The sequence below is a fragment of the Maniola jurtina genome, chromosome 4 (assembly GCF_905333055.1).
Source record: "Maniola jurtina chromosome 4, ilManJurt1.1, whole genome shotgun sequence".
NCBI classification, from domain to species: Eukaryota; Metazoa; Arthropoda; class Insecta; order Lepidoptera; family Nymphalidae; genus Maniola; species Maniola jurtina.
The window spans coordinates 2,998,468-3,012,161 of NC_060032.1; the positions used below are offsets into that span (position 1 = coordinate 2,998,468).

Sequence of the window (13,694 nt, forward strand, 5' to 3'; positions counted from 1 at the left end):
GTCGCAGAACCGACGGCCGATGGGGCAGACGTGTTCTGTGTGCCGAGTGGGAGATCCACAAAATTATTCGAATGACTTCACTACTGCGTTAACCGAGCTAACCTCAAACGCATCGAGAATCGCGAGTCAGCGAGTGTGAGATACCACCGAAGCTAACCAGCCCATACGCGTGTACTCACCGTGAATGGCGTTTATTATTTTTGAAATGTTGGCGTCGTGATATAAACCAACCAAATTTAGAATGAAATTTCTATGAAGTGATTGTATGGAAGCAGCTGTCTATCAAAATTTAACTGGTTATATCTACTGTCTATGTTTATGTTTTGAAATCATCGTCTTTGTAGGTAGGTATAGTATGTACGTCATCATTATGTATTAAAAATGAGTCAAGGGTGAGTCGGACTCGCACTCTAAGGGTTTCGTAGCATCGTACAAGATATTTTAATAATTTTACGTGGAAGACTATAAGTTAATAACAACAGCGCCATCTATATGTGATTTAGAAAACTGATTATGTTTATGAACACATATTCTTTTAGAGCCTAGAAAAGTAAATTAAAAGTAGTTTTGACTAAAATACCGCCCTGCCATAATTTTTAAATCGTAGTCCTTTAAATTAAACTTGAAAAATGCAAATAAATGTCTTTAAAATTATCTCCTCACTCTACTTTCACTGTAAAAATCTATGCGACAACTTAACTATCGCGTTAGCGTCGTGTTTACTCGATTTACTTCGCGAATTCTCAAAATTTGATACTCGCACTCGCATAGTTCTTGAATCAACCAATCACGTGCTCTCACGTTGTCACTTTCGCATGTGAGTCGGTAAACAATAGTCGGTCCCGAGGACGTAAAAAACTCGCACTCACAAATTATGTTTCCACTTCTTGTCACTAGATGGCTCTATTTCAATTCCATACAAAACGCAGTTAACTTTTACGCGATCGAATAGGTTAAAAAACTCCGACTAGGCACACTGGAGTGGAGACCGCGTACCGGTAAGCGCAGTGTGGGACGACCTCCTGCCCGCTGGACCGATGACCTGAAGAAGGTGACGGGGAGCGGGTGGATGAGGAAGGCGGAGGACCGTGTTTGGTGGCGCGCTCTTGGACAGGCCTATGTCCAGGAGTGGACGCATACAGGCTGATGGATGGAGGGACGGATGAATGATGATCAATCCATCACCGGCTTACTAAGCACGCGTCTCCTCTCAGACCGAGAAGGGTTAGGCCATAGTCTAACACGCTGGCCAAGTGGCACACACACCTTTGGAAATATTATGGAGAACTCTCAGGCATGCAGGTTTTGTTTAGGTACTTATGCATATTACTTGCCCATATTTTCCTGGCCATAGAGAAGAAAAATCTCATTCATCAAAATTGAACGAGTAGTTGGCATATACAAAGTATGAAATTACATAACAAGCAAACACAATTTACTAAATTCATTTTGGTAATCATTTTTGGTAGCCATATAAAATTAGGCTTAAAATATCCATGAGAGCAGAGAGTCTACAGTAAAAAGTTTATAAGCATCTCAGAAGCTTTATGTCGGATTAACTAATTTAATCCATGATTTAATCCAATCAAGGTTTAAAACATAATTTGAAAGAGACCTTCGTCAGTGATTTAGACTTAATTTCTTTAGACTTAATTAAATTCGGGACTTATTAGAGCCGCCTAAATTAAATCCACTGTGTTTTTGCCTAGATACCCACTCGAAATTATGTAATTTTCCTTTTTAATAGACGTACTCTGTTAATTTTCACGCAATACCTAAGTAATAGATTACTTCATTCGTGGTTCGAATTAGAAACGTTTAGTAAAAACATTTTTTGCTGGTACTACATATTATGGGTGCTAAGGCTTGTCGCTTCTCGCTGTTCTGAGATGGAACGATGAAGGAAAAAAACCTCGTCGGAGAACATTTTGAAGACCGTGTTAAGGAACTTCACAACCATGGAAAGTTCCTAAACTCGCTCTATAATGCACAATCGGAAAACCCGACGCCACATTTTTGACTGTCACACACATAACAGTCTTGTTTATTTTCTATCTCATTCCATCAAATTCGATTTAAAATTAAAATTTAAAATATCTTTATTCAATTAGATTTTATAAGTACTTTTGAATTGTCAAGAGCATTTACCACTGGTTTGGAATGCCTTTCCTACCGAGAAGAACCAGCAAGAAACTCGGCGGTTGCTCTTTTCAAAGATTTCATCAGCCTGTATTCGTCCACTGCTGTGCATAGGCCTTTACAAGAGCGCGCAACCAAACACGGTTCTGCACCTTCCTCATCCACTCGCTCTTCGCGACCCTCTTCAGGTCATCGGTCCAGCGGGCTGGAGGTCCTCTCACACTGCGCTTTACTTGTTTATTAAAGTTCATAAATTACTGAATTTCAAATATAAGTAATAGCCTTGATAACCTGGTGGTTAAGATGTTCCCCTCGTATTCGGAAGGGCGAGGGTTCGAATGGTTCGATGCCGGGCACGCACCTCTAATTTTTCGAAGTCATGTGCGTTTTAAGCAATACCACTTGCTTTAATGGTGAAGAAAAACATCGTTGTGAGAAAATCTGCGTGGGTTCTCCATAATGTTCTCAATGGAGTGTGAAGTCTGCCAATCCGCACTTGGCCAGCGTGGTGGACTGTGGCCAAACAATTCTCATATTGAGAGGAGACCTGTGCTCTCATAATGATGATGAAATATAAGTAAGTAGCTATGTTGGTCTGATTGAACATTTGGTTTCAGCTTCGGATAAGTGACGATGATGGCTCCACCAACAGCGCCCGGAACAGCATCGACCCCTTCACGGCGGAACACGAACCAGGTGAGCATTCACACCACGGCCTTGGAATACTTACCTAACAGTTGAACCACTGTGGCTATGATTAATTACATGACATAATTATTTTCATTAGAATAAGTGAGAATAAAGGCTAAGCTTTCTCAAGGTTTCTGGTTTTCCACTTGAGAAGATACTTAATTATATCACAAGGTATTTGAAGTATTTACGAAAATAATATGCACTGGGTGTTGTCTCATTCTCCTATTTCATCATTATTATATTTGTAAATTTATGAATAAAACACGGTATTCATTTTAGTTTATTTTTTACCAGCTATCACGGAAAGTATGCTCAGAACTGGTCGATACTACAAAGGAATATATTGGCCATCACTCACTAATAGTTTTAAGGTAAGAAAAACTATCTACTTATCTCAAATACCCTTCCAAACCGTAGCCTACATACATTTAACATTTTTCATTTTCATTTCAATTAAAGATTATATCATCACCATCTTCTTCAACCCATAGACGTCCATTGCTGGAATGCTAGACATTGGTTCTTGTAGAGACTTCACACCTCACGGTCTTACGCCGCTGCTATCTAGCGGCTCCCTGCGATTCGTTTGATGTCTGTCCCATTAAATTTGTCGGAACAATTAGTGGTCTGCCCACCTAATGAAATGATATGAAATGAAATGACTTCTTTATTTTGCGAAATGTAAGTAACAATGATGGAGGATGAGGATGAATAATGGAGGATCTTTCAACGCTGTTCTTTCCAGTACGAGGTCGCCATTCTAGCAACTTGGGATTCTACCGTCTGTCGGTTTTCCGAACTCGAAAACGAAAAGAATCCGAGACAATAGTTAAACAGAAATCCCAAAATTAAATTTTTGAATGAATTTCAACCCCAGATTTTTTTTCACTGTGTGAATCTTGAGGCTTTCTTGTTGGTTGACTTATTTTCGTGGTTTTTGATTGGATGTACGACGTACGTAAGAAGCTACCATAACGAACATGCCATCCATTACGACGCTATCGCATCGCCCGCAGCGCCCTTTTTACGAGCTTTTGTACTTTTATGAGGCCCTTCGTTCATCACACGATTCATCATGGGTTTCTACTATGAAGGACTAGTTATGGCAGAGTATTTAAAATAAGTGTTTAAAAAAACTTTAACTAAAAATGTAATTAATGAAAACTACCACGACACGAAATCTCTTAGACAATAGAAAAGTGATCCAAGTTTAGTAAGTTAATTAATTCTTAAAGGGCAGGGCATTATGTACCTATTTATTTTCTTTTTTGTTCGCAGGATGAAAGCGTAGAATTATCATATCAAAGGTATTCTCGAAGACAAAGACAAAAATCTCTCATAATGGTCAACGTGGTTGACTTAGCACTCAAGGTGATGAAAATGTTTTATTTATTTCCGTTTGTTCTGAAGTACTTAGTTAGTTAATAATATTATATGTTTACTAATCGACTTTGTTTTTATTTTCAGATATGTTTATCATTAATTTATACCTTATCAAATAGAAGTAACCGTAAGTATAATCTTAATAATAACAATCTAGAAAAATTATCACAATTTTCACTAAGTTTCACCGCTGCAATTGTTTATAGCAATTTTTTTCGAATTAAGTGCCCATTTTAAGCATCTGTTGAAAGGCTTTACTTCTAAAAACAAGACGATCCCTGAGTCAATAAATCATCAACATCATCAACTGCCAAACGTTCACTGCTGGACATAGGTCTATTGTAGTGACTTCCACACGCCACGGTCTTGCGCCGCCTGAATCCAGCGGCTCCTAACGACTCGTTTGATGTCGTCTTGTTTGGCGCGAGTTTGCCATTCTAGCATCTTAGGACCCCTTGTCTGTAGGTTTTTCGAAATATGTGCCCTGTCCTTGCCACGTTTTCAGTCTTCATTGGTTATTCTGGTCCGCTTACTTATCACCTCATTTCAGATTTCTTGTAAATTTAAGTATGTAAGTCGATAAGTTACAACTTAATCAAAGTACCTAAGTAGGTAGTATGATCTGAGTAAACTTATTTCTTGTTCCGTCTAGTCGAGGCAGTGACAGCTGACGGCTACAAAATCACCTGGACGGCCGCGTTCGGGCTCATCAACATCGCGCTGTGCCTGCTGGGAGGCTGGAGGTGTTTCGCGAACAACTACCTGCACTGGGCGGCCGCGGCCACGTGGATACTGCTCATAGCGCAAGGTTTACCAACTTTCTTTGAATCCACTGAATCGCACTGCAAAAGTTAAAAGTCGAAATTAATTCCTTAAAATTACCTACCGAATTAATTAAAGATGAGAAGAAAGAAGAGAGAAAAAAATCTGTTAACTCCGTGTCGGCCTCGGACAGGAAGAACTCTGTACCATGGTACAAGAAATAACACATTTTGATTTTGTTCGTGATGTTTATGAACAAATGATTAGTTTACTTAAATCAGATGTAGATGGCGCTATTAGTGATTAACTTGCAGTATTGCATATTAAATAATGTCAGTCTCGGAGTAGACCAGGTTTTTATTATTTTATTTTAGGTCTCAGCGGCCAAGGCATAGGCTTCCAGGAGCCCGAGAACCAGGTCTGGTACATGCTGTTCATCATCTTCGTGCCGTACGCGATGCTGCCTCTCTCCCTGGGCTGGTGCATCGTCATAGGCATCCTGTCGACCTTCTCCCACGTGCTGGCCACTGCTGTTAATATCAAGGAGTTGATGAAGAAAAACCCTAATGCAGTAAGCACACAATACACGATTCGTGCAGTAAGTGTTTGTTCATTGTTGGTGCACTTTGTTGCTTTGTTGCTACAATATATTGTTTTGGCTTTAGACGTTTCAACTTTATTTTAAACTTTCTGGCGCAGTGATGAATGTTGAGGCATTAAATGTAAGGTTCAGTGTTGAATTCCCAATTTGGTGATTCTTCTCATTTCTAAGTTGAGAGCGGTGGTAGCCTAGTGGTTTAAACGTCGGTTTTCTATTCGGAAGGTCCGAGGTTCGATCTCGGGCGTGCACTTCTAATGGACTAAGAGCCCTTGAGGTCAGACCTTGTTATTTTATAAAAGCTAAAACTTTCTATGCGCATTGCCCCCAACACAGGTAGGAACGATCAGCGACTATGAAGTTTCGACCATCGTGACTTTGGCAGATAAAACTTACAGCTTTCATAAAATACCGAAGGTCCGGTCCTCTTAGGGTCTTTTTCTATAACTTTTCGAAGTTGTGTGTGTTTCAAACAATTGTTTGAGTTCGCTAGAGCGTGTTTACTATACTTAATCATAATTTAAACCATTCGCCAAAATAAATAGTTGATAAAATAATTACCCGCGCCTTGGCACTCCACTCCACTCCAGTCTATGAGTATCGTGCATGAGCTTGATCAAAGTCAATTATATATTTTTTATTTTTCTACAGGCAGCGTCCTGTGGTACTCGAATCTTAGTAGCCAATTCTCTACTATACCTAGCAGTTAATTTCGCTGGAATGTACGCCAAGTACCTCGCCGACTGGGGGCAAAGGAAGGCGTTTCTAGAAACCCATAGATCCATGGTGACGCGGCAGAGGACCAAGCGAGAGAGCGATCGACAGTGGAAACTATTTCAGAGTGGTAAGAATTATGGATTTTTTTTGGAGATTTGGGACGCACGGTAGAGCACCGATAAAGTTTCGTAAAAATATTAAATTAATTTGGTTTGACATCTGAACAGTGTACAGGCGAGTTCAGTAAAATTGCTCTTTGAATTAATTATTATTGCATTGTATTTTATCAGGTAATGCGCCAGAAAGATTTTTTTAAGCTTTAACATTTTAAAATCATGTTCAGAATTTATCTCATTGTACTATCAACCGATTTACATACCAATCTTAGGGGAAGTTTTGTATCACCTTAATTTAATAAAATTAATGTAGCATAAACATAACACTCAATAAAAAATCTTAAACACTTTTGTACGGATTTAAATTTTTGAGTAATTTCAATCAAAAAGTGTTGACTTTAACACGCCGTTTGGTTTTCAGTGATACCGGATTTTTTAGCGACAGAGATTTCAAATCACGTGTCGAAAGTGAAGGGAGAATTTCAAGAGCAGCAATTTAATAACCTATACATTCAGAGGCACGAAAATGTCTCTATTCTATTCGCTGACATTAAAGGATTTACTGGTAAGTAAAATTTTTACACTGACGCTGTTTTAACAGTCAGTATAACTTTCTAATAAATTGAAATTGATTATCAATAATACCTGTTATTTTTTATTGTTTTCAGAATTATCGAGCAAATGTAGTGCCCAAGATTTAGTGAAGCTGTTGAATGAACTTTTTGCTCGCTTTGATAGATTAGCTTCGGTAAGTTCTCATTTATCAGGTTGTTTATCCTTTACTATTAAATACTTCGGATATAGACGTGCGACAAAGTGATTTAGCGTTCCGGTGCGATGCCACCTAAAATCGTTTAAGATTTTCAAATTAAAAAAAAAACAGGAACTTCAGCTATATCTTAAGTTTTTTTTTATTTCTATAGGAAAACCACTGTTTACGAATCAAACTACTGGGCGATTGCTACTTCTGTGTAAGCGGGTTGCCAGAGCGACGCAGCGACCACGCGTTCTGTTGCGTCAACATGGGCCTGCAGATGATACGGGTCATTCGAGACGTGCGGTACAACAAACAGGTGCGTCGCAGCGAGTCCGAGGCAATGGTGTGTATTGACGACGTGAATGTGTATATGGCTTTGTAGCGGCTTCACGGCTTTAACTTTGTTTGCAAGTGTGCAAGCGCTAAAGGCCTGAGTGTCCGCTCTAGTCAAAGCGCTATCAAAAAGATATTCATACACACAAGTGTCTTAAGAGCAGTGGCTTCCAGACACTGCACTTTCTCTTGCCAATGTTACCACATGCTGCACGCCCCATAAAATACGCCCAACTTGGCAACTAAGTTAACGGAACTAAAGTATATATACACCTAAAGGATTCACCAAAGTAAAGCAACAGTGGAGCAAATCATCATATCAATATAATACAAGCCGTCTTTACCAGCGATATGCGCGTTGCCGATTTAAATGGATGATCATACGGATAATATTGAGTTTTGACTTGGGAACTTGGTTTGTTGCTCTGCCGTGCACCATACTTCCGATTCGTCCTGTTCCCGATACAGTACGCACGTCAGTAAATTCAAAACATATGCCATGACATAAAATATTGTGTTTTGGGTTGAGAACTGGGCACGTTGTTCTGTAGTGCACCGTTTTTCTAGATTTAAAGATTATATTAATATAAAAAAAATCGCTTGCTCATAACATTAGCTTACTTACTAATATTTTACTTTTTTCAAAGACAGGACTTAATACAAAAGTTTTTAATCTCTGTACTTTTTTTGTTTTTTTTGGCACTGATACCTATTTAGGAGTTTGTTATATTGTAGGTGGATTTAGACATGCGAATAGGAATCCACAGCGGCACAGTGCTGTGTGGAGTGCTCGGCCTGCTCAAGTGGCAGTTCGATCTTTGGTCGCATGACGTCACACTGGCCAACCATATGGAAAGCGGAGGCTTACCTGGGTAAGTCTCCAAATTAATGAAACAATAGGCATTAATAGTGATAATCATCATCATCATCTCAACCCATCGCTGGCCTTCTATTTAGCACGGGACTTCTTTTAAAATGAGAAGGGTATAAGCTAGTGGTGTGCAGCTCATAGAGGAATAACAGATCTGCTTACTCTAGTTGTAATAAATCAATGCTTATTTTTTATTATGACCTGTCATAAAATAAGTTCATATGTAAATGCATACCGTGGTTGCAAACTCTGTGAACGCCACTGGGTATAAGTCATAGTCCACCGCACTGACCACTCAGCAATGAGGATAGCTACTGTGAAAACCCCATAAATAGCCCTTATTACGATTGGTTGTAGGCGCGTACACATATCGGCAGCTACGCTGGAATGTCTGAACGCAGCTTTCGAGGTAGAACCAGGAGAGGGAGAAAAACGCAACCCTTACCTTCGCGAGCTTAACATCACCACCTACCTGATCAAGGCCACGGAGCATCCCAGGAGGACGAGGAACAAATCCATCAGCACGTAAGTCTATAAACCAAGCCATTACCCATACTCGATATTATAAATAGGTACGACAGCGGTTTTATTGGTACCTATGTCATTCCTTCGAGCGCAATATTTTTTTTAGTTTTTTAGTCTTTATTTCTTTATTTCTTCCCAGAAAAAGGATCCCAACCTACGGGTTGACCTAAATCCACGTGTCGTTAACAAAGTTGTTATTTAACTAAGCTGGTATTTTATAGTTTTTGGCAAAAATATTTCAAATCTCCACAAAAAATTCTATTTCCACCAGCGATATTCAAGGGTGCTTAGCAAAGCTTATGGCGTATACTCATGTGAGTTCATTCAAGGAGAGTCAGCCAAATCATTAGATCATAATATGAAAAAACACAAAAACAAAAAACTATTTTACGGGTAACTAAACCATATCCGTCAAAATTCCGTTAACTTGGCGGCCAATATGGGGCCATCAAAAACACATATCTTTCAAATTTGAATAATGACAGTGTCGCGAACACGCATTATTCAAAGTAAATGCCCATGCGGCGTGGTTTCAATAGCATCATATTATTATGGAAGGGAATGAATTTCATCAAGTTTTAAGAATTTTTATCGTTGAGTAAGATCTTTTATGGACCGAATTTTACATTAAGTTATATCTATCACATCATTTAATTTTAATACATATTACGTATAGAATGAGATGTTATTACGAACAAAGGAACCCTTAGATAGTTGACATTAGATATTAGGTAACTCGCATGAAGCTTTTTCAGCTATAGTGTGGAACGCCTGGACGTCAAAATTTTAAACATTCTACTTTGTCCTGTGGGCCAACTTGGTGGGACAGAGTTAAATGAATCGCCCTTCCGTCGTCCATGCTTCCTGCCACGTACCTATAGTTTGAATAGGTAACTTCAAGGCAAAAATGTATATGTAGGCACCTTCTAGGCAAGAACAGAATAGAATATTCAAGTAAACTTTTACAAGTGCTTTTGAATCGTCAAAATTAGTTACCACAAGCATGCTTCAACTAAAAGCTACATCATTATTTTTACATAATTTTTCGTCAAGTGAAAACCTTGTCTTGACTAGAAAACTACTGTAGAGATTATTTTAAAAGCTTTTAAGTCCTATGGGAAATTTTTCTCCCGCAGTATACAACCACAGTTGCAGCAGCATGAGAACGGTCCTCGCGACAGCAACGGCAGTATTGAGGAGGAGAACACCACTGACTTCATACCGGAGATGCCCTTCCAAAGCGTAAGATTTTACTCCTAAAATAATATAAACCAGCGCAAATAAAAATTAAAAATATTTACTTATTGAAAATATTTATTTTCTTCTTTTTCTTCCTGACCTTATACCACGCAACGTGGGGTCGGCACAACATGTCTAAACTGTTAAATATCGTTAAATATCTACTTACTAAAAAACCGGCCAAGTGCGAGTCAGACTCGCGCACCGAGGGTTCCGTACTCGGGTATTTTTTCGATATTTCGTACGATTAATCAAAAATTGTTATGCATAAAAATAAATAAAAATCTGTTTCAGAATGTACAGGTAAAGCCCTTTCATATGATATCCCACTTGGTACAGTTATCTAACTTTGAAACTTGAAACACATTTTTTTTAATGAAGTAACCACAAATTCACGGTTTTCAGATTTATTCCTTTACTTGTGCTATAAGACCTACCTACCTGCCAAATTTCATGATTCTAGATCAACGGGAAGTACCCTATAGGTTTTCTTGACAGACACGACGGGCGGACAACAAAGTGATCCTATAAGGGTTCCGTTTTTCCTTTTGAGGTACGGAACCCTAAAAACATCTTTAAAAAACCTTTACCTAAAACATTTTTATTTTTTAGAATACGCATAATTGAGTAATAAATACTTAGAATACCTATATTTAATTTTACATCCGTGTATGTACGTTTCATCATTATGATTATTTTATTTGCAGTACTTCCAAAACAGTGCTACAGTGTTTCGCAACAGACGTGCAAACAAACACGACGATGTCGAACACGGGCAGGACTTGGAGATTACTTCTATATCTGAGGTAAAATATAAAAAGGCTACCTATGATAACCTATAAGACAACTTTTGATATAAATATTGTGTGTACCTATATACATAATATATCCTAATCCTAATATCCTAATCCATACTAATATTATAAATGCGAAAGTGTGTCTGTCTGTCTGTCTGCTACGCTTTCACAGCTCAACCGCTGAACCGATTTTAATGAAATTTTGTACAGACAGGATACATTCAGGGGGGACTTAGGCTACTTCTTATACCGGAAAAACTAACAGTTTCCGCCGGATTCTTAAATACTTACCCGCTTGATCGATTTATATGAAATTTGGTACCGAGACAGCTTGCGTTCCTGTAATTGACATAGGCAACTTTTTATCAAAAGGAAAATCAAACTGTTTCCACGGGATCTTTAGAAACCTAAATCCATGCGGACGAAGTCGCGGGCATCCTCTAGTAATATTGTAAATGTGAAAGTGTGGATGTTTGGATGTTTGTTACTCAATCACGCAAAAACTACTGGACCGATTTAGCTGATATTTGGAATGCAGATAGATTATACCCTGGATTAATACATAGGCTACTTTTTATCCCGGAAAATCAATGTTTCCGCGGGATTCGTAAAAACGTAAATCCACGCGGACGAAGTCGCGGGCATCAGCTAGTTTAAAATGAAGAACAGCATCACCTACAGTGCCTAAGTTTCTGACACCTTATTTCGTTTACAGGAGGACGACATAATCAACCACTCGATAGAAGTGAGCAGCAACCGTCGCATGAGAGTGGAACACATGAAGCCGTGGTCGCTGCACTTCCGAGAGCCTTCCCTCGACGAGAGCTTCAAACAACTCGATGAGAAGACCTTCAAGTCCAATGTGATGTGCTGCTTCGTGATCTGGCTGTTCATTGTCGCTATACAATGTGTCATACATTACAAGTAAGTTTGCAGCATGAAAGTTGGAAAAATGTGTGGTAAATAAGTTCTTACAAGGACTAAGATTCCTATCAAAAACATTTTCAGAAAGTAAGACAAATAGTCTGAGAAATAAAACAGAACCACCACACTTAAGCTAGGATCTTACACAGGCATATTAAAGGAGGTTTTAAACGCCCTTAATATCTCCCTCGAATGTGACGGTTTCCTCACGATAAGAATGCGAGATATTTTTTCTATCTATAATGCCTTATAGAAAACTCGAAATTATAAATTGTGAGCTGTTAGATAGAAGTCTAGAGAAAACTCAGAAGTTATAAATTGAAAACACATTCAAGGACTAATCAACCATTTTGTCTTACTATATATAACTAAGTATGCACGAAAATCTACGAGAGATGTCTAATCTCCAGCCTTTGCTATGAAATTCATGTGAGAGATGAAAAGTTAATTTTGTGTATATTTGCCTATAAAGCATTTATATGCAACGTACAAATGCAAGTCAAATACGATTGAAAAATAGTGTACCGGGTTCTTTAGCACATACAGACATGATGCTACTGCTGTGTTTAGAGTAGCTAAGCAGCAAGTACCTATGCAATTTGTTCACGCGCACCAAGAAAGCTCTACCTTAAAAAATATTTCCTTCATAATCACTTTGAAACATACTTTTCCCTAGTTGCTGGTTGTTGGTGGTGATACTGATGATTATGACCGTTCCACTGGCACTATCGTTTCTACTGGCAATGGCGGAAGAGTTTGAAGCTTGCCAAGGATTGCCAAGGCTGTCCACGCTGTCGAAAGCTATCAGCAGAGATAGGCTCAGACGAAATGTGCACATTTGCTGCTTTGTTACCATTATGTCCATATCTAGGTGAGTTTAGATAAAGATAAGTACGACCAATTTTAAAAACTTTAACTAACAAGTATGTAATAATTCCAGTTTTTGATAAAGTATATAAAGATGTACTAAAATCATAATAACTTATACACAAGCATAATGCATACCAACTAATATTATAAATGTGAAAGTGTCTGCCTGTTATATGCCTGCTAGCTTTTTTTCCCGAAAAATCAAAAAGTTCCCACGGGATCTAAAAAGACATAGATATTATTATAATTCCATTAGATTCCACTAGATATTATTATAATTCCATTTCTCATTTCAGCACAATAAAACTCTACATATGCCAAGCATCATTCCCAACCGAACAGTCCATCACAATCCAAACAACTAACATTACTCGTACAGAGACCACCACGGAGACTCCCAATGTCGAAAAAAGTCTAGAAGAGTGCTTTACACCTGAATATGTGGTCTTCACGTGGATATTATGTTTGGTCGCTTTAACATCGATCCTAAAGCTATTCTATTTGATAAAGACAGTACTGGCTATCGTTAATGTTGGATTGTATGCTGTTCTGTTGCTGATTTATTATAATGTGGATTATTACAGCTCTAGTACTAGTGATTCGTAAGTATTTGTTTTATAAGTGACAATAAACCCAATACTTCAGGATTTATTTATCTCCTTCCCCATTATAAAAAAATAAAAAGATTACAGTAAAATAAGTGCAGTGCAGACTTGGTATAAATAATTATTTTAACTAGTGCAGTTTGAAACAAAACATGCTTGCCCAGCTAATATCTATCCAGACTATTCAACAAGACAAAACTAAAACGTAAATATACCTACCTATAGCATTAAAATATCACCATATCTGGTAAAGGCACATAGTGAGATATCTGGTGAAGGCAGATGGTGATATTTTACAAGACAAGGGTCTTGTTTGGATACTGAAGTCAGTTGGGGGTGCGGGCGTCGAAACTTGGCCTTTTAAA

At 38.3% G+C, this 13,694-nt stretch overlaps 1 protein-coding gene across 1 annotated transcript in view; it reads left to right on the top strand.

The window, feature by feature from the left end:
- Positions 1-13,694, top strand: part of LOC123864362 (adenylyl cyclase 78C) — an 84,767-nt gene that overhangs the window by 63,192 nt on the left and 7,881 nt on the right. The window contains exons 5-21 of the mRNA XM_045904728.1: positions 2,757-2,835; positions 3,127-3,203; positions 4,111-4,203; positions 4,300-4,342; positions 4,868-5,023; positions 5,352-5,575; positions 6,227-6,419; positions 6,830-6,973; positions 7,077-7,156; positions 7,332-7,508; positions 8,234-8,370; positions 8,727-8,894; positions 10,031-10,136; positions 10,841-10,939; positions 11,646-11,854; positions 12,531-12,725; positions 13,021-13,326. Of these exons, the coding sequence (XP_045760684.1) occupies positions 2,757-2,835; positions 3,127-3,203; positions 4,111-4,203; positions 4,300-4,342; positions 4,868-5,023; positions 5,352-5,575; positions 6,227-6,419; positions 6,830-6,973; positions 7,077-7,156; positions 7,332-7,508; positions 8,234-8,370; positions 8,727-8,894; positions 10,031-10,136; positions 10,841-10,939; positions 11,646-11,854; positions 12,531-12,725; positions 13,021-13,326 (2,486 nt within the window). The remainder of the gene's footprint in view (positions 1-2,756; positions 2,836-3,126; positions 3,204-4,110; positions 4,204-4,299; positions 4,343-4,867; positions 5,024-5,351; positions 5,576-6,226; positions 6,420-6,829; positions 6,974-7,076; positions 7,157-7,331; positions 7,509-8,233; positions 8,371-8,726; positions 8,895-10,030; positions 10,137-10,840; positions 10,940-11,645; positions 11,855-12,530; positions 12,726-13,020; positions 13,327-13,694) is intronic.